The sequence below is a fragment of the Dipteris shenzhenensis genome, chromosome 8, assembly GCF_047967505.1.
Source record: "Dipteris shenzhenensis isolate YYH24624 ecotype China chromosome 8, Dip_SZ_1.0, whole genome shotgun sequence".
In the NCBI taxonomy this organism is placed as follows: domain Eukaryota; kingdom Viridiplantae; phylum Streptophyta; class Polypodiopsida; order Gleicheniales; family Dipteridaceae; genus Dipteris; species Dipteris shenzhenensis.
Genome location: NC_141603.1, coordinates 23,059,357 through 23,081,304, shown reverse-complemented (window position 1 = coordinate 23,081,304; position 21,948 = coordinate 23,059,357). Strand labels below are relative to the sequence as shown.

The following is a 21,948-nucleotide window of genomic DNA, read 5'->3' as shown; positions in this document are numbered from 1 at the left end:
CCCAGGGACTTGGGAGAGCATCTTTCTCGACGGTAGCCCGCCCTCCACAGCCTCAGGTCCCCCTCTCTCCCTCTCCCCAGCCTCCCCCCCTCCAGCCCCAGCCCGTCCCCCAACGGCACCCCTTGCCTCCCGACCCGCAGCTTCAGCCCCCGCGTCCTCCTCAGTCTTCTTCCCCTCCTTTTCAGCCCCAGTTCCAGTTGCAGCCCCATCCCTCCCCCCCCCCCGCCTCTTTCAGTTCTCCCGCAAAGCTAGCTGCTCCGTCGGTTCCCCAGCCGAGGGCAGTTCCCGCTCCCCCTCCTTCTTCTCCTCCGCCAGTCGCCCCTGAGGAGTCTGAGCTGCCTATTCCCCAGCCTCCTCCCCCTCCCCCTCCCCCTCCGCTGATAGGACACCCGGAGTCTCCACCACCACCGGTGCAGGCTTCTCCGTCCGCTAGCCCCTCAATGGCAGACTCTGATGGGCCTCAGCCTCAGGAGAGAGAGCTCCCCCGCGACTTTTACAGATCTGGCCCCTGGGACTACTTGGATGTGGCCGACCTCGAGACCTTCCCTGCTTGCCTCGACATCAGTATCTTCCTGCTCCGCAAAGGGGCGGATGGGAAGATAGCCGCCTTGGCTCCTAGGGATGGCCCTAGCTTTACTTTCACGTTCCTCAGTGACGGCATCGAGACCTGGACAGACGACTCGGTTTGGGAGGCTCTCAGGGAGCAGACACATGCTCAGATTTGTTCCTGGATAGGTCCGTCCGGTGGGCAGCTTCTCGAGACTCAGTGGTCCGAGGGTGACGTGCGCCTGCGGTGGTGTTGCGCCGCCAAACGATTCAGACTGATTGTGATCCTCAGGCCCCCCCTGTCTTGGCCCCTCCCCCAAGATGTCAGAGCCTGGACGCCTCAGAAACTCCGTGCCTTCTACGGGATGTCCACCTCAGAGATCTCGAGCTGGCTCGAGAAAGCCTTCGTTCATGGTACCAAAGGCCTCTCGCCTTTGCTGAAGGTGTTGAAGGACGGGCAGGACGACCCCGCTTCCCCCTCCAAACCTTCCCATAAGCGCCAGCGCCTCTCCTCCGAAATGTCAGCTTCTTCTTCGACCTCGACCGCGAGCAGACAGTTGTTCGCTGCCTCCCAGTCCTCACCATGAGCCTACACCTCGTATCCTGGAATGTGAACGGGTTTCACTCTTCTGGCACCCGTGGTCCCAGGAAGCTCATTTTGAGACAGGAACTTCAGCCAGCAGTGATAGGATGTGTGGATGTACTTCTGCTACAGGAACACAAGCTTTCGGGGGCTCACTCCCGTAGATGTGGGAAGATCCTCACTGGTCGCTCTCACACTTATTGGGAGCCCTCGATCGGCGCACTGGGGAGGAGTGGTGGTGTCTGTACCTCCGTGGGAGAGCAGCTAGCCCAGGGAGTTTTCGATCATGGCACGTTGATTCCAGGTCGTGCCCTTTGGGTAGGCCTGGAATTAGAGGGTTCCAGAGTTGGAATCCTCAACATTTATGCCCCCACAGATCTCCGTTGTAGAGCCACCTTCTGGAGGACACTTACAGGGATTCTCCTAGACATGGATTCCTGGATTGTTGGAGGTGACTTCAACAATTTGGAGACCTTGGAGGACCAGCAGGGCAGAGGACCGGAGTTTACAGGTATGGCTCAGGCAGAGCAGTCCGCTTGGGACTCTTTTATCTTTGCGACAGGAGGAAGGGACTGTTGGCGAGACCCGTCCTTCCGGCGTTGGCACGGGAGCTTGGACTTCTCGTGGGGTTTCCGCAGGGAAGGAGGCAGACTCCTGGAGAGGCTGGATAGATTCTATGTTAGTGATTGGGCCATCAGCAGAGGCGGTCAGGCCGGTATAGTTCCAGGGACGACACTCTCCGACCATGCGCCGGTGCTCTTATCATTAGATTCGACAGCTCAGACCTTTCCCCCCCGCTCTTGCCGGATTCCCGATTCCATTTTCTCGAGGGAGGACGTGCGCCGCAGTATTTGTGATCTTTGGGACAGAGACTGGGGCGAGTGCGAGGACTTGGTTGATTCGGTGGCGCAGGCGTTGCAGGAGTCCAGCCAGATCTGCCAGCTCGCAGCCCTACAGGTTCGACAGGAGTGGTGGGGTAGAAAGAGAGCCCTTCGGAGAGACCTCGCCTCCATTCAGCGGCTCCAGCAGGCATCCCCGGGCTCAGAGGAGCTTCGGATCTAGGCCCTTCGAGCCAGAGCCCTTCTTGAGGAGACACTCCAGCGTCGCTCAAAGTTTTCCTATCACGCCTCTCTCTCCTTCTGGGCTCGGAAGGGGGACCGGATGTGCAGGGAGTTCTTCAGGACACATGGCCAGAGAGCTGCAGGTGATCAGCTTCGGAGTCTCAGGATAGCGTCGGGACACATTGTCACGGATCCGGGAGAGGTCTTGGGATTGGCCACCGACTTCTACAGGACCCTTTTTCAGCAGGAGCCACTTGCTCCTCGCACTCGTCGTGCCCGCGAGGAGGTGTGGAGACACACTCCTTCCTTGGTCCAGCCTAGCATGCAGGCGACGCTGTTGGCACCGTTTACCACGGATGAGATGCTGGAGGCCTTGATGGCCATTGATGGACAGAAATGCCCAGGTGAGGATGGGCTATCCCGGGCATTCTTCACCTCCTTCTGGGACCAGATCCATCAGCCCCTCTTAGCAGCTTTTCAGAGGATTTTCAGCAGCGGTTATATGCCAGAGAGCCTCTCCTCGGGATTGATTTGCCTCATCCCGAAGGGAGGAGATAGACAGGAGATCCGTCAGTGGCGCCCGATCACTCTCCTTACCACTGCCTACAAAATCCTAGCCAAGATGATCAGCGCCAGAGTTCGGCCTCTACTTCCAGACATCATTCACGACACTCAGACAGGCTTTGTTCAGGATCGCAGTATCCTGGACAATGTCTTCATCTTTTCAGAGGCGGCAGAGTGGGCTCAGCACAGCGGATCACACCTTGCCATCCTACTTCTCGACTTTGAGAAGGCCTACGATCGGGTGGACTGGTCCTTTCTGGAGGGGACTCTGGAGCGGCTAGGTTTCCCAGCAGGTTGGATTCAGGGCATTTCAGCTTTGTACAGGACAGCCTCTAGCAGAGTCATCATTGGAGGCAGGATGGAAGAGCGTTTTAGTTTGGAGAGATCAGTGCGTCAGGGCTGCCCCCTTGCCCCTTACCTGTTTCTCTTCTTCGCCGAGGCTATGACTTACTATCTCCGGGCGAGGTCTACAGGGATCAGGGGTGTTCGCCTCTCGCTCCGGGAGGACACGGAGCTCTTGGACTCGGAGTACGCGGATGACACAGCCCTGTATGTCCAGGACGATGAGTTGATGCTGGAGAGGGTGAGGTTGGCCCTGGAGGTCTTCTGTTCGGCTGCTGGTGCGAAAATCAACTGGAACAAATCAGTTGGTTTCCTCACAGACCCCGGGGCGCGTTCTCAGTGGGGGAGGTTTTTGGGTTTCAGGTGGATCCCGCGGGGACAGACAGCTAGATACTTGGGTTTTCAGGTCGGCCTGGACATCACGCCAGCTCAGCAGTTTCTCCCGGTGCTAGATTCCATCCGAGGGAAGCTGGCTTTCTGGAGCACTGCTAAGCTTTCCCTTGCAGGTCGTGCCTTGGTAGTCAACCAAGTCCTCCTTGCCACGGCTTGGTATGTGGCTTTCTGTTGGTGTTTCTCGAGATCCAGTGTGGCACAGCTTAGGAGGCTGGTTCGGAACTTCCTTTGGTCCGGGGAGGATGGCCTCAGAGATACCAGAGCCAGGGTTGCTTGGCAGACAGTTATTCTTCCGCAGGCTGAGGGAGGCCTGGGAGTCATCGATCCAGAGCTGCAGAGTCAGGCCTTGCTAGGCAAGTTAGTCATCCGTGGTTTGACCCCGGGGGGGCAGACGTGGAAGATGCTACTTCAGCAGGGGGTCGGTTCTTGTGTCCCACGACGAGGTGGAGAGTGGCTCCCGTCCCTCAGGTGGATCTTGACTTCCGTCCCACTTACTCAGTCCCGTTCCCCACTCGTTCGTAGCCTCCTCATGGTTTGGAGGCGGCTCCGCCTCAGTCTTATTTAGTCCCCTCCTTGCTGTCAGGAGGAGATTGATCGCCAGCCGCTTATCTGGAACGATCAGGTCAGAGATGCCGAGGGCCTTCAGTTGGGGGAGAGATCACACATCAGGTGGGATGGTTGGATGAGGGGGCCAGCCCGGTCCCTTCGAGTTTGGAGGGACATGTACAGATATTTGGAGACGGCTGATCTCGCAGACGCCGCTGGAGGTGTAGCTAGGCTTGATCACGTGGGGCGCGTTCTGTTGGTGCAGCACCGCACCTGGTCTACATCACTTATTCGAGGCATGCCAGCAGGACCCCACTTTCCTTATCACGCAGGGTACATGGGGGCTGCTCGAGGGTATCCCGCAGCACCTAGCAGAGGCGGATACAGGAGTTCAGGAGAGGCAGCCAGTCTGGGAGATTATCAGCAGCATAGCAGGGTGGCACATTTGGACCTCGCGTTGCGCGCAGATCCTCGGTGGCACCTCCTTATCGACTGCCCAGGTCATGACTGATATTTGGTGCGAGATTATTCATACCCTCAGAGGCCAGTGGGACCAGATTCAGGGAGATTCCCGGTCCGGTCAAGAGAAGCGGAGACGCTTCCTTCGGGCTTGGAACACTCAGGGCCTCTTCTTCGAGCAGACCTCGCAGGGCCTTCGGTGGTGCTACTCACCACCCCGATGGCTGTTCATTCACACTCGCCTTATCCCGAAGTGAGAGAGTGATTTATTGTGTTACCTTTTAGGGCTGTGTCCGATTTGTGAACGCAGCCCGTCAGCTACAAGCTGACCTTTTGTATCTTGTTCTCGAAGTAATATAATTAGCGCTGTTTTTTCGGCAAAAAATATTCAGTAATTGCTCCCTCAAATCCTGAAGCTTGGTGAGGTGATCATTCATTGAGTCACCCTCATCCATATGTGTGTGAGATATCTCTCTTCAGGAAAGAGACCCTAGCATCATTTCTGGCTGCAAACATACTCTCCAAAATATCCCAAGCTGCCCTTGAGGTCTTGCATGACCGGATGTGCGGAATAATAAACCTTTTGATAGAAAGGGAGATAGTTGAAAGAGCTTGTGCATCACGTGAATCCCACCTTTTCTGTTCCTGTGCGGGAGGCACCAAAGCAGCAGCTGCTGCACCTAACACTTGTCTTGCACCTTGTGCTTGACCTCTTCCCCTTCCTCCACCGTTTGAGGAGGAGTGACAGGTGTAACCACAGGCTCTGGTCGTGTTTCATCTCCGTTGACATAATCCCATAGGTGTTTGCTACTAAGATATTACGAACCCTAAAACTCCATTAAGGAGTAGTTGGTGCCATCCAACTTATCCTCTTGTGTGAGGACACCAAAAACCTCATTGGGGGTTGTTCTGAGCCATATTTGCCAGATAAAACAAAGAATGCAGCAAATCTGACAAGTGAAATCCCTTCCCGAGATCAAAGATGCACAATCGAAGTCTGCAAAAAATCTACCCAAAATGAGAGCTTGCTGTCACAGCTTATCAAAGGCTTAAAATGCACCAGAATGCTCTGCAAATGCCCAAAATCTGCAAAATCTCTATAAAAAATGTCAAATGTCTGCAATGTGACTCAATCTGAGTCCAAAATTGCTTGCAAAACTCCCAAATTGTTTGTCCAATGCCAAATTACATCCAAAATGCAAAAGCCCCAAATTCTTGCAAGAAAATGCAACTGAAAGAGGGCAAATTGTGTAAAAGCCCCAAATGTTGCCGAAACTACACTTTACCTGCAAAAGCCCCAAATTTGTATGCAATATTGAAATGCAAGACCAAAAGCCCCAATTTCTAGACAAATTTGCAATCTGCTTGCAATGCCTGTCCAAGAATGCACAAAAGCCCAAAAATTGCAATGTGCCTGCAAAGGACTCAGAAGCCCCAATTTCTATGCAAAAAGAAACATCTGCAAAGAAAAGCACCTACAAAATGATCGTGCAAAGAAAACTTGTACGGAAGATGTGCAGATGCACAAGCAGATCACGAAGCAAGTCTTGCATTGTACGGCAGTGCAGTGCTGACAACCGTACGGTTGTACGTCGCAAAGTGCATGTATGTTGTATGGACATTAGGTCCAGATGGCAGCGCACTTGCAGGCTTTGTTGTATGGAACGTGCGGTGCAGGTGTATGTGCAAAGTATCAGAACCTGTGCGGACAGCTCTGACTGCACGGCACATGTACGACGGAGCTGTGTACGGACCTACAAAATGGTACAACACCTGCAAAGCTGGTATGAAAAGCAGGTATGTCGTTGCGAGGCTGTACGGGCTGCTGATGCGCAGATTGTACCGCAGGTACGGACGACTGATGCGTAGATTGTACGGCTGTATGGACGGAGCAGTAGGGTACGACACACAGCGTGAAGGAGTTGTACGGCGGGCTGCAGGGCACTGGAGGATGAGAAGGTCCCGAAAGCTTCTCTGATACCAAATGTGAGAAATGCAGAAAATAGATGGAAGCAAGAGAGATGGAGAGCAAAACGTAGAGTGTGCAATAGAGAAGATAGATAGATATAAGAGTGGAGGTGGTTTTGTCTAAGTGACAAAACCACACTAACCGACTAACAATGGTTAGGGGAAAAAACCTCTAGTGAGGGAAAAGTGCCCCTAACTCACTTATGGATTACATTGGTCATTGCCTAGAATATGTCAATAATTCTAACAGTGGTTGCTTCCAAGTATTCCTCTTCAAACATGAAAGAGGACCACATCATTTACGCAGACGAATAAGAGGACGTAGCCCACAAACTGGACTTCCCCTCCACTATGGACTCTCATCCATTCTTCCAATTCATCAATGAACAATCCGAATAGGGTTGGTGATAGAGGGCAACCTTGCTTGACTTCTATGTCAATGCTCATGATTACCTTCCCTTGGTTGTAGGTGCCATCAACTAGTGGTTGTGCTAGTTCAGCTAGCACCTTCTCATTTCATATAGTCTAAGATGGCTTCTTTGAGTGGTATGGAGGACTTGCATCTTTTCTCGCGTTCCTCACAGTTTTTTGCTTGGTGTTGTGTCAAATGCCTCCCTGAAGTCCACAGAACAGCAGTACATGGCTTTCTTGGTATTCTTAATCCCCTCTGTTGCATCCAAATGGTCCACTGTTGAATGTTTGGGCTAGGATGGTGCCCTTACTTCTTGTTCCTCTACCCAAAGTTGCTGATTTCCTGTGGTACAGTCTAGCCAGCAAACTAGTCACCATGATGGTTCTGTAGTTTGTTGCTCTCTTGCTGTCCCCTCCCTTGTGGATTGACACTATTCTTTTGACTTGCCACACTTTGGGGAACCACTCTTTCAGTGCTTTATTTATTAGAATAGTGAGCCCCTCCTTTGTTTTGTCGCCTCCCCATGTCATCATCTCTGCAACTAAGCCGAAAGAGAAAGAAAGAAAGAAAGAAAGAAAGTTTATTAAAGTCTGCTAAAGAGACGGAAAGAAAATCTGATACAATGAGAAAAAGGGTGGAGCTACTAAGCGAGCATCCTAACCCATGCTAGAGAAAAAAACTGTGTAGACATAGTCAATGGTATCATTTTACATGTCATGTCACCATAGTCCTATACAGCCATCAGGGGCAACATCATCCCCATGGAGAGAGAGAGAGAGAGAGAGAGAGAGAGAGAGAGAGAGAGCACTGGAGGTAGGAAGTTGTACAATAGATAAGGAGTGTCACATCAAAATGAACCTACACAATTACAGAAATAGGACTTATATAGTCTATCATGACAAGAGAAATCACTAATCCATGATTGGTAGACATTAAAACATTATTATATATTATATGCCAATAGTGTAACATGTATTTGTATTTACGATGGACACCGACAAACAGGGTGCCCTAACGGGGTGGCCCCCCCGTGCGAATAGACCCTTAAAATCCTTAAACAGTGGGGAAAAGAGACCCCCCCCCCCCCCGGCGCGGTTCTCCCGAACGGAAAGTCGGATCAGAACAAGATTTTAAGGGGGTGATCCACCCACCAAGCACCCCCTATAACGGTATCTAGAGCTCCAATCCACTCATAGTCCAAACGGAGCGCACCAGTTTACAACAGAAATACATGAAGAAAAGCCTAAAAGAGAAGCAAGAAGAGGTCATTTGACGTGGTTTTTGGACACAAGGAAAGTGGGAGTCGGATAAGTACCACCAACTCTACAACATTTGACTTTTGCTGTAAAATAAACCCTTTTTCTGAAATTACAGCAAGTCAATTTCTCTCTTGTATTACGAAAAGGAAAGAAATGGAAGGAGAAGGGATATTTAATAATGAACTTGTCCTTTTTCCTCCACTACCAGAAGGAGATAGGGAGAGAACACCATCACCTCCTCCTGAAGAGAATAATGTAGATGAGAGTTACACACATATTGAGTATGATAACCCACGTATAGAATTACCTTCATCTCTCCTTCAAGAATCTCTTGATAGGGAGTTTTCCTTCAGAAATGAAGGGAGAAACGAGTCCATCCAAGATCAAGGCGTTGAGTTTACGCCTTTAACTCAAAATCCCGCACACATGGATTATAATCCAAGTGCAAGAGGGAGAGAAAGAAAGAAAGAAATAAATTTTATTAGAGTCTTCGGAAGACCAATGGGTTTATGAGACTGAAAGAAAACCTGATACAAATCACAATAAGGGTGGAGCTACTGAAACGAGCATCATCACCCGTGCTAAATCCTAAGTCTGATCATACATAATCAAATACATTTGGATCTAACAATGAAAAGAAAACCTGGTGCCCGTCAAGGGGTGCCGTGCGTCTTGGTCTCCTGGACGAGGCTCGACGCAAGACCAGAGCCACCGTGACTCTTGTGGGACGTATCCCGGGTCTAAACAATGACGGGAGGTTCCCTAGAGTGATCTGTGTGTCCCCTCGATGTCTCGTGTGTCGTGCTGCGATCGTTGGGTCGGGGTCTCTGTCACGTCTGCGGCTAGAGACTGGACGATCAATGTCACTCGATGGGAAGAACTCTGTGATCCTGCTCTGAGAGGTGTCTGATGATGTGGCCAAGCCCCGTCGCCTGAGTAAGTACTCTCTGTGTCGGACTCCCTCGTGAATGAAGGCCGCGATGCATTTCGGATCTGGGTAGGCGAGGAATCTGGAAAGGAGCCTGGAGCCGTCTCTGAAGAGGGAGTGATAGCGACCTTGGATCTCGTAGTACAGTGGGCACTTGAAAATAAAATGCTCCTCCGACTCAACCTCCTGACAGTCGCACAATATGCATAAGCGATGCTCCCTAGGAATCCCCTCTGCTCTGCCGCTCTCTATGCAGAGGCGGTGTGATGATACCCGAAACTGTCCGATGGAGATCCGTAGTGAGTGAGGCATATGAAGCTCAGTGTACCCCGGTGGTATGATGAATCCCTCCTCCGAAATGCGAAGGCAGTAATCTGGTTTCTCAGCTTAGCCATATGATTGAACAATCCATTATGACAAAATTTGGGACTAAGAGAGTGCTGAATTTTGGGGATGAAGATTTAGGTACCCCTTCGAAGAGAGCCAAATTTCAACCTTGAGAGAGAATAGTTCCCAAAATATGATGGAGCAAGAGAGGCAGATAAAATCCTCAATATGATTCGCCATTTTGAGCTATAGTTTGCCTATCAAGATAAGACCGACCACGAGAAGCTTGCTCTTGCCACACTACATCTTCAGAAGGATGCTTCGATGTGGTGGTCCTTATCACAAACAGGAAAAGAGCCTATTGGTATGAGGTTGAAATGTTCAACCCAACCACCTTGAAAGACCTCACTAAATTGGTTGAGATTGCTGAGAGGAAATTGAATTCTTACAAATCTTTCAACAAAGGAAAAGAGAAAGCTATTGTACAAAATGTTAACAGCCAATCACGTCATGGATGGATACCATTTCCTTCCATGACTGATGATGAAAAAGAAAAGCTAATTAAGGAGGGTAATTGTTTCGGACGTAAGAAACATAAGCCGGGGCATCCATGGCATAAATGTCCTACTCTATTAGCCAAAATTGCCAAAACCAATTCTGTAAAAGGGAAAGGCAAGCAGGAGGGTGAGGCTTCTACCTCCTCATCCCAGGACTCTACGGTGAACAGAGAACCAAGAGTAAATACTATCCATTCAGCCAACACTGGTGTATGGATGTGTGAACTGAATAGAGAGTAGGCATATTCATTGTAGAGTATAGACGGAGAAAAATCCGTGTAGAGCGTCTTATAGGATGAATAGGCTGAAATAGAAGAGTTGGAAAAAGAGATTGAAGGTCTATAGTTTCTATAGACTAAGTAGCTCTCCATCGCAAAATCATTTATAGCCAAGCTCTACCTAGTTCAAAGAAACATTTGGGTGAGAGAATTGTTTTAATACTGACCAGTTTTTTGAGAATATGTTTCAACTTATTGAGTAGGTTACTATAAAGAGATTTTAACCGCTAAGTATTCAGAAGAGGATTCTGAGCATGAAGAGATATTGAAGGGGCACTGCAGTGGTACTTCTGCATTTTGAATATTCAGCATCAAGAGGAACCAGAACTTGAAGATGAGATTTAAGTTCTGATTCAGAAGAGATCGTGTACTACCAAGACAAGATTATTTGCAAATTATGAAGAGGAGATGCAGCTGCAGAAGTAAAAGAGAAGCGTACGCAAGAGAAAGAGACAAGAGAGGATCCAGAACCAGAAGAGGACTTTTGCCCATTCAAGCAAGAGGGAGTGTCATGACAAGAGAAATCACTAATCCGTGATTAGTAGACATGAAAACATTATTATATATTATATGCCAATAGCGTAACATGTATTTGTATTTACGATGGACACCGACCGATTTGTTATGGCGGTAGATCATCTGAGTAGATAGGGCTAGTCGAGCTAGAGCTGCTGCTTCAGACGGCATCAAATTTGGACATGCGATACTTATTTTATTAATAAAAATGTGCACACACATGTCTAGGTCCTAGGGGCAATAGGAAGGGAAGGGTGCATTAAGGTGCATTGAATGGTAGATGCATGGATCATAGGCTCAGGGTAGGTGTAAATGGGAAGATGAAACTTGAGTGATCTCAAGGGACATTAATGAAAGGGTATCACCCTTTCATTGTGAATCTCACGTAGCATTCTCTATTCACCTTGCATTCATCCACCATCTCTCACATACCTTGCATGCAGGTCGAGAATAGAAACAAGTACTGTCACGAGGGTGCTCTTCCCCATTGGAGGGCCAATTGGCATTCAAATTCTGCATGCATTGCACACATTTGCATTCTTGAGAAGGCTGGTTCTTCACATAGTCCTCCTTTTTAGCCCTCTCAACTCCCTTTCCCCCCTAGGGCTATCCCTAACTAGGCCTGTGTCCCCCCTTTATTACAATATTTGGTGCAGTACAATCCTTAGCACTGGCTGCAAAATGCCTAACAGCAAGTGAATCAAAGGATTTGAGTTGCACAAGGGCCGTTGTAGCTAGAGGAGCCTGGAGGTGGCTTGGAACAAATAGGCATGAAAGACCTTAGATGTCAGAGCATACTATATCATGTTTCAAACATCTATTTTTACTGTGATTAGTTGCAAAACAATTGATCTCATTGTAGGACCTTAATGGGTGGACTCTGTTAATGTAAGGCTTAGAGATTTCATTAAAAAGAGGTTACTCCTGGCTTCTATCATTGAGAAGTAATTCCTGCCAGTGTTAGCTTCATGATGTACAATGTAAGATCTAAACTTTGTCCTGATAGAAAAATCAACACACTAGTATCTTGAAGTTCTTATCGTAACCTCTCCTCATGACAACACGTTACTTGATTTTGCAGACACCTGGATAAAACTTTGCAAATAATGTAAATTTTGACTCTTGTCATTTGGTGCATGTAAGATATCTGTGTACAATGCTGCTTTGGAATTTGTGGCGCATGGATCCATTTTTTATAAGACACTAAGATATTTGTTGTGTGTAGGAAATGGTCACAGACAATCCATTTATCATCTCTCCTAGGATAACTTTTGAAGTGAGTGTCCGGCTTCTTGGAGGTCTGATGGCACTTGGGTATACGATAGCAACTATATTAAAGAGGACTAGTCATGTCTTCTCAGATGAGAAAGTATGCATTAAAATTGATAAGTTGGAACAACTACAGAGAAAGTATGTGCAGGTAACTTAATCATTTATTGTACTTTTCTGGTAGCTTGTATGATCTGTGAAGGTATGCTACTTGCTAGTGTGCACATCACAAAGGAGTTGATTTTGCAGGTTCAAGGCAAGGACAGAAGTGTTGTTGCAGAAGCAGCCAAGAATTTAGGTTTAGAGGGATCATACATACCTCACTCGTACATAGAACAAATTCAGTTGGAAAAGCTGATATCAGGATTAATGGTATGCCGCCAGAATTATTTTCACACATCAGAAATAGTGTTGTAATGCCAATTATGGGAATATTCTGTTGGCTACCCAATAGCTCCTCGACAAATATCGCTCTGCATTAGTTAGGAAAAAAATGGAAGAAGAAAGAAGAGGAGTGAAATGGATTTTATGGTTTTTCCTTTTAAAATTTTATGGATTTTATGGTTTTTCCTTTTTAAAATTTTAAAGGCACCTTCTGAAGATTTGAAGTCAAAGCTGAGTATCAACGAGGATCTGGTTTCAAGTCCACGATCGCTAAGTTCTGTGGTAGTGAGCAAGAAGGAGGAAAGCAAGAGTATATACAGCAAGAGGTGATTGAATCAAAATTCTTGTGATGTAGAGGAGAATGAATGTGTACTAGGTCTTCTGTTCTCGTTGGCCTTATGATTGTATACAGGTCATACAAATCATATTTTCCCATTTCTGATCAGACCACCTTATTTCTTTGGCATACTTTGCGTTATCACCTTTAATTTTATTTTTTCATTTTCAGCTATAGCTGGACACGTGATAAAGCCAAAGACATCTCTCTCAGGTATAATTCCCAATCATATGAGCTTTCTGTTTGGGTAAGAAAATATTTGGATGCACTTAATTATCTTTCTATGGAATGCAGATACAATTTCTCTCCCATTTATGAATGTCTAGTTTGGCTAGCAATTCTTAGAGGTACACTGAGCAAAAAGTTTACTTTTGACGCCGTGTGATGTTCTCTGCTTTTCAGCTCTCAAGGTCTCCCTCAGCATGGGCGACAGTTTGTAAAACCACAGCTTTCCTGGATACAGGCAAATGGCAAACATTATGAAGATAGGCTCCTTGATTCACCGGCAACACCAGATGGTGATCAGGTAAATGGTGCAAGCTTCCTTTTGCTTAATTGTCAGCAGTGATGCCATTTTTGCAGCTTGAAAAAAGGAGCTGTGGCTCTGTTCAGAGTAAGCTGAAATGTTGGTTTTTTCCAAAGGGGCATACACGTCTTTTAGATAAATTATCAAGCTTGAATGAGCGATTAGAAGAGATTTTATCGAGGTTGGGAGAGTTGGAGAGTAAACTATCAACTGTCTCCATGGGACGTACACACTCTCTACAAAATTTGTCCACTCAGGGAGGCCCTTCCCTAGCTACTGTTGCATCTACTAGCAATGGATACACAAACGGCTCTACTCTTGGTCTTGGAGCATCAAATACCTCATCAGCTACAGATTCTTTATTTTTGGAGGAGGTACGGCAGCACTGGCTACTTTCTTTGAGTTTCTTCTGAAAATTTATTGTTTACTCGGCTTGGAGTTTGTTAAATGTCAGGAATCTTCTAGAGGTTGCATATTGACTACTTTGGATCATTGATGGCACTTTAAAATCAACTCTAGGTAAGGGTTCTTGGTAGAGGACAGCGCCATTTGACAACACAGCTGGATGTGCTGAGTGGTTTTCTTCGCGACAACTTAACTGAGGCAAAGCAACAGAAAAGAACTGATTTGAGGATGTGGGACAGACTCTTTGAATTGAAAACCACTTATTCCAGAACCTCGCTGGGTTGCTTACTCTTCAGTTTGGGTTTCATCGTTGGTGCCGTAGGTGGAAAAGCATTTAAGAAAAGGTAGAGTAACTATTGATTGTACAGTCAATGATTGTTTTTTTTGTTTACACATCTGATATTGTATGTATACATATATATTCTGAAAACGCTGACAGGTAGGCTGCCTTAAACCTGCCGGGCAGAGTTATTGTCATAGAATGATATATGAAGAGCAGTACTGGTAAGGAGCATATGTCTCGAGTCACTGACTTTGTGATTGTTGTAAAGAGAGAACTTGCCGTTGTAAGATCTTGTGCTTGTCTTGGCTGTCGGCTATTGGCAAGCCCAGAAAGGGAGCACGTAATAATGGAAGATTTTCTCATGAAGGTCTTTGAGCTCAAAGACTCTTTTGAGATTTCATGAATGGAATAATTTTGCGAAGGTCTGGAGTTAAAAGTGTATGCTTGTGGAGATAAACTCATGATTGGCTTGAGAAACCAAATATCATTTTTATGATTTTGTGAATGCAATATAAACTTGTAAAAGCCTAGAGTTCTACCTCTTTGTGAGTGATGTATCGAGATGCTTAATCAATGGAATCTGTGAATGGCTTGTATATAGCACTTTTTGGAAAGCGATCAATGTTTTAGATCTTTCCTTGCTTGTCATACTTAAGATTTGACATCTTTTAGGGTATTCCTTTTCTTCATCTGTGTATATGTTTATAGAATTTGAATAGATAAGGTGCCATATAATTTTTACTCTCTCGCAATGTGAAGGCAACCTGCATGAAATGAGTAGGTCTAGAGAACACCTCCCTTTAAAGGGGAGCTGAAAGAACCCCCAACCTCAACTTGTTTTGGCTTCAAGTAGCTAGTCCTTTCCTTAAATGGACCCTCTTTGAACTGGATTCATGAACCTTGGGAGTGCGTGACAAGCCCTTAGGCGGCCCTCTTATTTTTGTATACTTGATTTCTTGTGGATGAATTACCTAGTTCGTAGCCTTGGTATTCTGTCCCTTCCCCTATCTCCATAGTTCTCACTCAGACAGTTTTGTGTCATGGTTGTTTCTTGCTCTCATTTCTTCATCATTTAGCCGCATACCGCTTAGGGTGGTCTTGATGCTTGAGTGCCTTACAATAGAATTCTAAGGGAAAATATAGCGTTGGTCTTGATTAAACCTTCAGGAATAGATGGCATCAACGTGCTTGTCAAGGGACTTGAAGAAAATGAAGAATCAAATGCTCTATTGAAGTTATCCTCCCACAATGCTGTGGAAGTCTATACATGAAATACAAATTAACCATCGTTTCTGCTCTTAAGTTGTAACCTAGTAGTAAAAAGAGTGAAATTTGCTAGAGGAAAAAGTCATTTTTGGAGACGTTAGCAGTGGGCTTAGAGGGAGTGACCTCGGTCCTCCTTCAAATTTCAATCGATTCTTGAGGTTACAAAGTTGAAGTCTTGGAGGTCAGCCTTGGTGCATCTAGGCAGTAATGTTGATTCTTAAGAACAGAGAGTGAGATTACATAGGTTAAAGTGGTGACAAGGATGTAATCTCCTAATTATCCATACCCTGATCACTCACCTGCACATTACATAGTACACAATGAGTGGCAACTACTGGGTTTAGTTTGGGTATTCTGATAAGTCTAGCTCGAGATATGACCTTAGGGTACCATTAAATATTCTAGACCTAATTGTCCATTAATTATGTGCATGGATAGAGGGGTTATGGGACGAAATTCTAAAAAGGTAATCAAAACTACTTAGTTAAATTATTAAAGTTATTTTCCACTATATATGATAGGAATATTTGATTAATGAATATATCTATATTTTAATTAAGCTGTAAGTATAATTTTATTTTTCAAAAAGCTCCAATTCCTTTTGCTATCTCATTTTGGCATACTTGCTATTAAGATCTTGGATGCTCCCACGTTTTTCAAACTGTTGAAACCCAGGGCAACAATTTCAAGTTCAATTCCTGAGACCTGCTGACCACCAGGCACCTATTCCATTCATCAAACATCTCCAGAGCAAACTGCAATCAGTTTCACAGCCTTTTGCTGCTATTTGGCGCCTGATTTCACTTCAAACCTCCAGGATGTTTGCGTACACACAGTTCTCCTCTTCCGAATCAATTGCAATTTGAAGAAGCTGCTTTTCTGCTGGACGATTGTGCAAATTTTCACAATTCCAGTTTATCTCTTTCCATTTTTTATCTCTTGCTGTCACTAGAATCAGTTTCCCGATGCCACTATTTTAATGGAATGATGAGCCAAATATTTCAGAAACATAGATCTTTTGTGGAAAGATTTTTAAACAAAATCATTGTTTTCACTGTGGATGAAGAGGAAGATAGAATGAATTTTGAAGGTTGTGTTTGATCTCGAGGGAGAATCTGTTATTCATAAACGCTAAGAAGGGTGAGTTTTTCTTATCTGAGAAATGGTTTCTTGGACATATAGTATCTGAAGGAAAAATTAAAATGGATCTGCTAAAGGTAACACTTAAATGGCCAGATTTAAAGAATGTACATGAAGTCAACCCTCTATAGGATTGTGTTCATTTTACAAAAGGTTCATTCATCACTTTGCTCGTAAAGCTTCGCGTTCGCATGATTTGACACGAAAGACTAGGGCTTTTTGGAAAGAGGAAGAGAGGGTAGCTTTTGAAGAGTTGAAGAAGGTCCTTACTTCAGCTCCAATCTTAGTCATGCCAGATTTACAAAAAACCCTTCATAATTCAAGCCGATGCTAGTTGGAGGTTGTATTGAAGCAAATCTCTTGCAGGAAGGTCAAGTAGACGATTGAAATATATTGAGCTTAATTATGATGTGTATGACAAAAGGTACTTGCAGTAATACACACACTTCGAGTTCGGAAGCATTATATTTTGGGATTTAATTTTATTATTTAGACGCCATTAGTATGAGAAAAACACATGAGTCTTGAAGGCTGAGTCTTGACTCCTCTCAGCTCTTGAAGGAGCTTAATGAACTTTGAAGGCCAGGCTCAAGCTTGAGCTTGTGGTTGGTTGTATAGGTGGCTGGCTAGCTTTACGGTGTATGTGCCACTGCTGTACGATTGGTTGTACGGCTTGGAGACGAATGCGTACGGCAGATAGGGTATGGAGTCCGGACGGCCTCGAAATGCATGAAATGTGCAAATGTACAGGCGAAATCACGGACTCTCAACTTTGGCATTTTTTGAGGCAAAAACAAAACATACGAAATATCGTGCCGTACACGTACGATACGAATGTACATAATTCGATTAAAAAGAAGCCGGCCTAGAAACTCACTTCTCTAATAAAAAGAAGCAATAAAAAAACCTTACCACTTTAGCCCATGATTGTAAAAGGTCACCATATGAGTAGACTTTAACTAACTGTTTGAGAGTAGCCATGCAAGTACCTAGGGGAGGTACATGTTGTAATACCACACTTAACCGCCTTAAGTAGCAAGGTATGCACAAACATCCTTTTATATATACTTGCATTGCCACGTGGGATAATGCCTCTGTGCCATGTGGCAGCATGCTCTTGCTTCATATCTTCGCCTCTATTTTGTGCTCATGGCACCAGAACTCTCAATATCATCAACATTGATAATAAGACTTATTCGCATGCAATCATGTGCAAGTACACACTATGGCAAGAAAATTCAACATTAGAGCAGCTTTCAAAGAGATAATTTAAAGAGAGCTAACGACATCAGATCAATTTTCACAAAGGTCATTTAAAGAAGGCTAGTAATAATCCCCTCCATACATAAAAATTCTTTCAATTACCAACATAAAAGCTTATTTTCTTTATCAAGGAATCTTTATGGCCAATTCTCTAAACTGTGCACACTATTTTTTGGGCTCATCTTCAAGTCCTAGAGACATTCCATTCTCAAATGATAATAAGTCAACCAATGCGTCTTAATGAAACACAAATATTTGATCCAACCAATGGTTAAAACTCCACTTTAGCCTAGAACACCTCTCAAGCTCATCAAATTTTATTTAAAAAATGCTAAATCATTTAGGCATTATCCATCTCTCTCCCATGTCTGTATCTTGAGTCTTGAAGAGTTTTCTTCTCAGTTTAAATTTCAGATTTTAATATCTCTCTCTCTCTCTCTCTCTCTCTCTCTCTCTCGCAGATGGGAAGAAAGAAAGGAGAAGAATGGAATTTGTGGAGACACTGAAGCGTTTGGGAAAGGGGAAATTCACTTGTAAATGCAAGTACTTCCCTAAAAAATGGGATGGATGACCTACCCGCATAAGAGCACACTTTCTTGGGCTGACAGGCCTTGGGGTTGGACCCTTTTACCTCCCCCTTGAAAATGTGAAAGACACTTGTAGAAGGTTGCAAGCAAAGGTAGGTAAAAATAAATTTGCAGAAGAGCTTGATGCAGATGTAGCAGATTTGGGAGATGCCTTGGAGAGTGGTGTTGCAAGTGCAAGTACATCTCTGCACATGAACCAAAACAGAAGAAACAAAAGGTGTCAAAGGGATCCTTGGCCAAGGCATGGGAGTCCCAGGCACGGAAGGATGCCTACATTGCTCTTCGGCGCTTTTTCATTCCTCATTGGAAGGTGAGTCGTCCATATTTTTTGGAAATGGTTCATGCAATTGGCTAAGTTGAGCCTAGCTTTAAGTCTCCATCTTATAAAGCCTTGTGCACTTTGGAGATGAAAAATGAGGTGGTATGCATGGATCAAGAGTTGCTATTGTTTCGAGAGAGAGGGAAAAAGTATGGATGCAACATAGTGTGTGATGGTTGGTCTGACACTCAGCGTAGGCCTATCATTAATATCATGTTCTTTGGCTCAGTATTCTTGAAATCTATGGATACTAGTGGGCAGTATAAATCAGGGGAATACATTTTTGGAATATTAAAAGATACCATTCTTGATGTTGGGCCAGATAATGTGGTGCAGGTTTGCATGGACAATACATCTAACTGTGTGCGAGTAGGAGAATTGGTAGAGGAATGCCCCCATATTTTCTATACTAGATGCACATGTCATTGCCTTGACCTCTTGTTTGAGGACATTGGGCAACTTGCTTGGGTGAAGCCAGTGTTAGTACATGCTAACATGATTGTGATGTTTGTTACTTGGAAGCACAACGTGTTCGCATTATATAGAACTTTCAGCAAGAAGGAATTAGTGAAACTTGCATAGACTCGGTTTGCTTAAATGTTTATAGTGTTAGCAAACTTGTCGGATAAAAGAGTCTACAATGGATTGCCTCGTATGGTTGTGAGTGATGAGTACTATAGGAAGAAAGTATCAGGCACTGTGAAAGCACAACTGGTGTCTTCCATTGTATTGGGTGCCTCATTCTGGTAGGAAGCAAGAGTCATAGTGAAGATATGTGCACCTATTCTAAAGATCCTTCGTTTGGCTGATAGGGAAGGGGCTACCATGGGACTTGTCTATGAGGTCATTGATCGAATGGTGGAGAAGGAATAGACTCCTCAAAGTTGGCTAATGTTGGAGCCTTGTGTGATAATAGGTTGGATATGATGCACTCTCCTTTACCTGCAACAGCTTTGGTCCTCCATTCTATTTGGAGAGAGAAAAATCTAGATGGTGATAAGGAGGTGATGGGTGGATGGATGTCATTGAGCGGTACACGAAGTATGATGTTGAGAGATAGGGCATCTTATTTGATGAGTTTGATGTTTACAAGTCCATGTCAGGCACATTTGCACCAAGGGGTGAAGTGGTGGGAGACATTTGGGGCTCACACTCCAAATTTGTAGCAGTTGGCTATTCGAGTGCTCTCCAAAGAATACATAAAAATTAGTATACATCCATACAAATTTGTGACTGATTTCCAAAATCAAGGAAAGGGGATTTGAGAAGATAGAAGTGACCTTGGAAATGATCAACAAGGAGAAGGATGATGAGAGGCTGATTGCTTTGCAAGAGACTACGGAGGGAGAAGAAGAGATTCCAGCCGGACCATCTCCTCTTGTTACAAGAAGGATGAATGTTGATGCTAATGATGATGAGGATGAGGCACAGGATGAGGATGCAACTTGAGGCTTGAGCCTCAGCGGTTGTGATGCATTTCAGTTTTGTTTCCTAGATGTGGCAGCCTTTTCAGTTTGTTATATGATGTTTTCCAGCTTGCCTTTGATTTTTTGGTGTAGTACCTATAGCCTACAGGCTTCTTTCACTTTTCTAGTATCTACTACCTAAGATACTCATGTTTTGTTAGACATATATTGATATGTTGCATGGTTGTTTCCACGATAATGCATTATGACTTTGAGATTGGTTTAATGAAGTATTTAATTCATTATGAAGTAGTAATAGATGTTGATTTTCTTTGACATTTGCATGAATGTTGCTTCTTAAAAAGTTGATGATATATTTGCATCTAATTTCATTATTGTCTTTGCTTGCATCTTGTTGATCTTCTATATTGTCTCGATTGAACTTCACACATTTAAGATAGTGATTAATGAATTGGTGATCTCTTCAAGTTTATAATGAAAGTTGATGGCAATGGTTTTTCTCAAATATCTAAGTAGAGACTTTCTTGTATCTTGATGATGCACATTGTTGTGCATTTGTTCTTTGATATCTAAGTCCATTATTTGACTTGTATCTTGATGATGCACATTGTTGTGTATTTATTACAAGTTGTCAAAATTGATGTAAAATTGATTATAGGCTAATGGAAAAGTGTCATAACTGAATGCTTATATGTCTATATTATCTCCAAATCTAGATCATGCTAAAAAAGTGGAGTATCTTTTCTTACTTAGAGATCTTCATGCTTCAAGGAATCTGATTGAGCAGTGCATACTTGTGTAGTATTTGGTGACTGCTTTTGACTTGTCATCATTAAAACCATAATTTATTTTTATGTCAATCCCATTGTAATGATTAAACAATTGATTTTTCATCTCAAAAAATTTGAGTTTCTGGAAATTGTTGCTAGCATAAATGTCTTCTTTGTCGATGGTTGCCAACATGGATCAAAATTGCTAACATAAATGCCTTGTTTGTTGATGATGAAAAAATCATTGAAATCCATTGCTCTTTCAAATGAATGTGCTTGCTAAAAATCAAGTATTCTTTATTGGTTCTTTTAAGCATTGATTGTTGATGAAGTCACTTGAGCGATATTGATTGTTTTAGATAGCTTGCTAAGAGGAAGTGTTTTTCACTGGTTTTTTTCATCATCGACTATTGATGGAGTCATTTGCGTGATATTGATTGTTGAAAAGTTAAGTTGAGTGATATTAAGCGTTGTAGATAGCTTCTCGATGAAGCCATTTGGGTGATATTAATTGTTATAAAGCAAGTGTTCTTCACTAGTTCTTTTGATCATTTATAGTTGATGAAGTCATTTGAGTCATGTTGATGCTTGATGATGTCACTTGAGTGAATTGATTGTCGTAGATAGCTTCTTGATGAATAAGATGATATAATCTCTTTGTTGTTGTAGATGTTGTTTATAGAGACAAACATTACTTCTCTTGACATTGCACAAATTGAGTAAGTTGCACATAAAAGTAGGTTTAGGTCAATCATTGATGAAATCTTGAAAGTATCTATCTCAAGTATAGAATTTGAGCTTGATGTGCACGAATTAAAAGAATTTAATCAATGTGAGTTGCCCTTTGTTGGATGTTCCACCGATGAATCAAGCTGATTTTTCAATGCTTGAAATGTCAATTGAGCTGCATAAGTTGATTGATCTTACTCTTTTTGTCGCAAAATTCTTTTAATTGATATTGAAATGAGTTGATGGTCCTTGCTAATGTGGATTTCATGAGCTTGTTTTTGCGTTGATGTTGAAACTCTTGAATTGTTGATGTCATTGATAAAAAATGCTACTTTGTCGATGAAGTGTTTCCCCTTGAGTAATATTTTGCTAAATTGCCCAATGAGCTAAAGAATTATGCATATTCTCCTTGAATGGTTTAGTGTGTTGGTGAAGTTACATCCAATTATAATAAGTGATGGGAACTATTGCTTAGTTTGGGTCTTGAAATCATGTCTAAAAGGG

General features: G+C 44.1%; 1 protein-coding gene across 5 annotated transcripts in view; it reads left to right on the top strand.

Moving 5' to 3' along the window:
- LOC147899299 (inorganic pyrophosphatase TTM1-like) overlaps positions 1-17,064 on the top strand; it is a 60,129-nt gene extending 43,065 nt beyond the window's left edge. For 3 of the 5 annotated variants that reach the window (XM_087377870.1, XM_087377871.1, XM_087377869.1), the window contains exons 7-14: positions 11,965-12,159; positions 12,258-12,380; positions 12,597-12,718; positions 12,901-12,942; positions 13,132-13,255; positions 13,372-13,629; positions 13,775-14,004; positions 16,968-17,064. In XM_087377870.1, coding sequence (XP_087233996.1) covers positions 11,965-12,159; positions 12,258-12,380; positions 12,597-12,718; positions 12,901-12,942; positions 13,132-13,255; positions 13,372-13,629; positions 13,775-14,004; positions 16,968-17,049 — 1,176 coding nt within the window. In that variant the 3' untranslated portion in view covers positions 17,050-17,064. Of the gene's footprint in view, positions 1-11,964; positions 12,160-12,257; positions 12,381-12,596; positions 12,719-12,900; positions 12,943-13,131; positions 13,256-13,371; positions 13,630-13,774; positions 14,044-14,099; positions 14,471-16,967 lie in introns of those variants that run through there. The other 2 variants (XM_087377874.1, XM_087377873.1) reach the window with 2 other exon arrangements.
- The last annotated feature ends 4,884 nt before the right edge of the window (positions 17,065-21,948 follow it).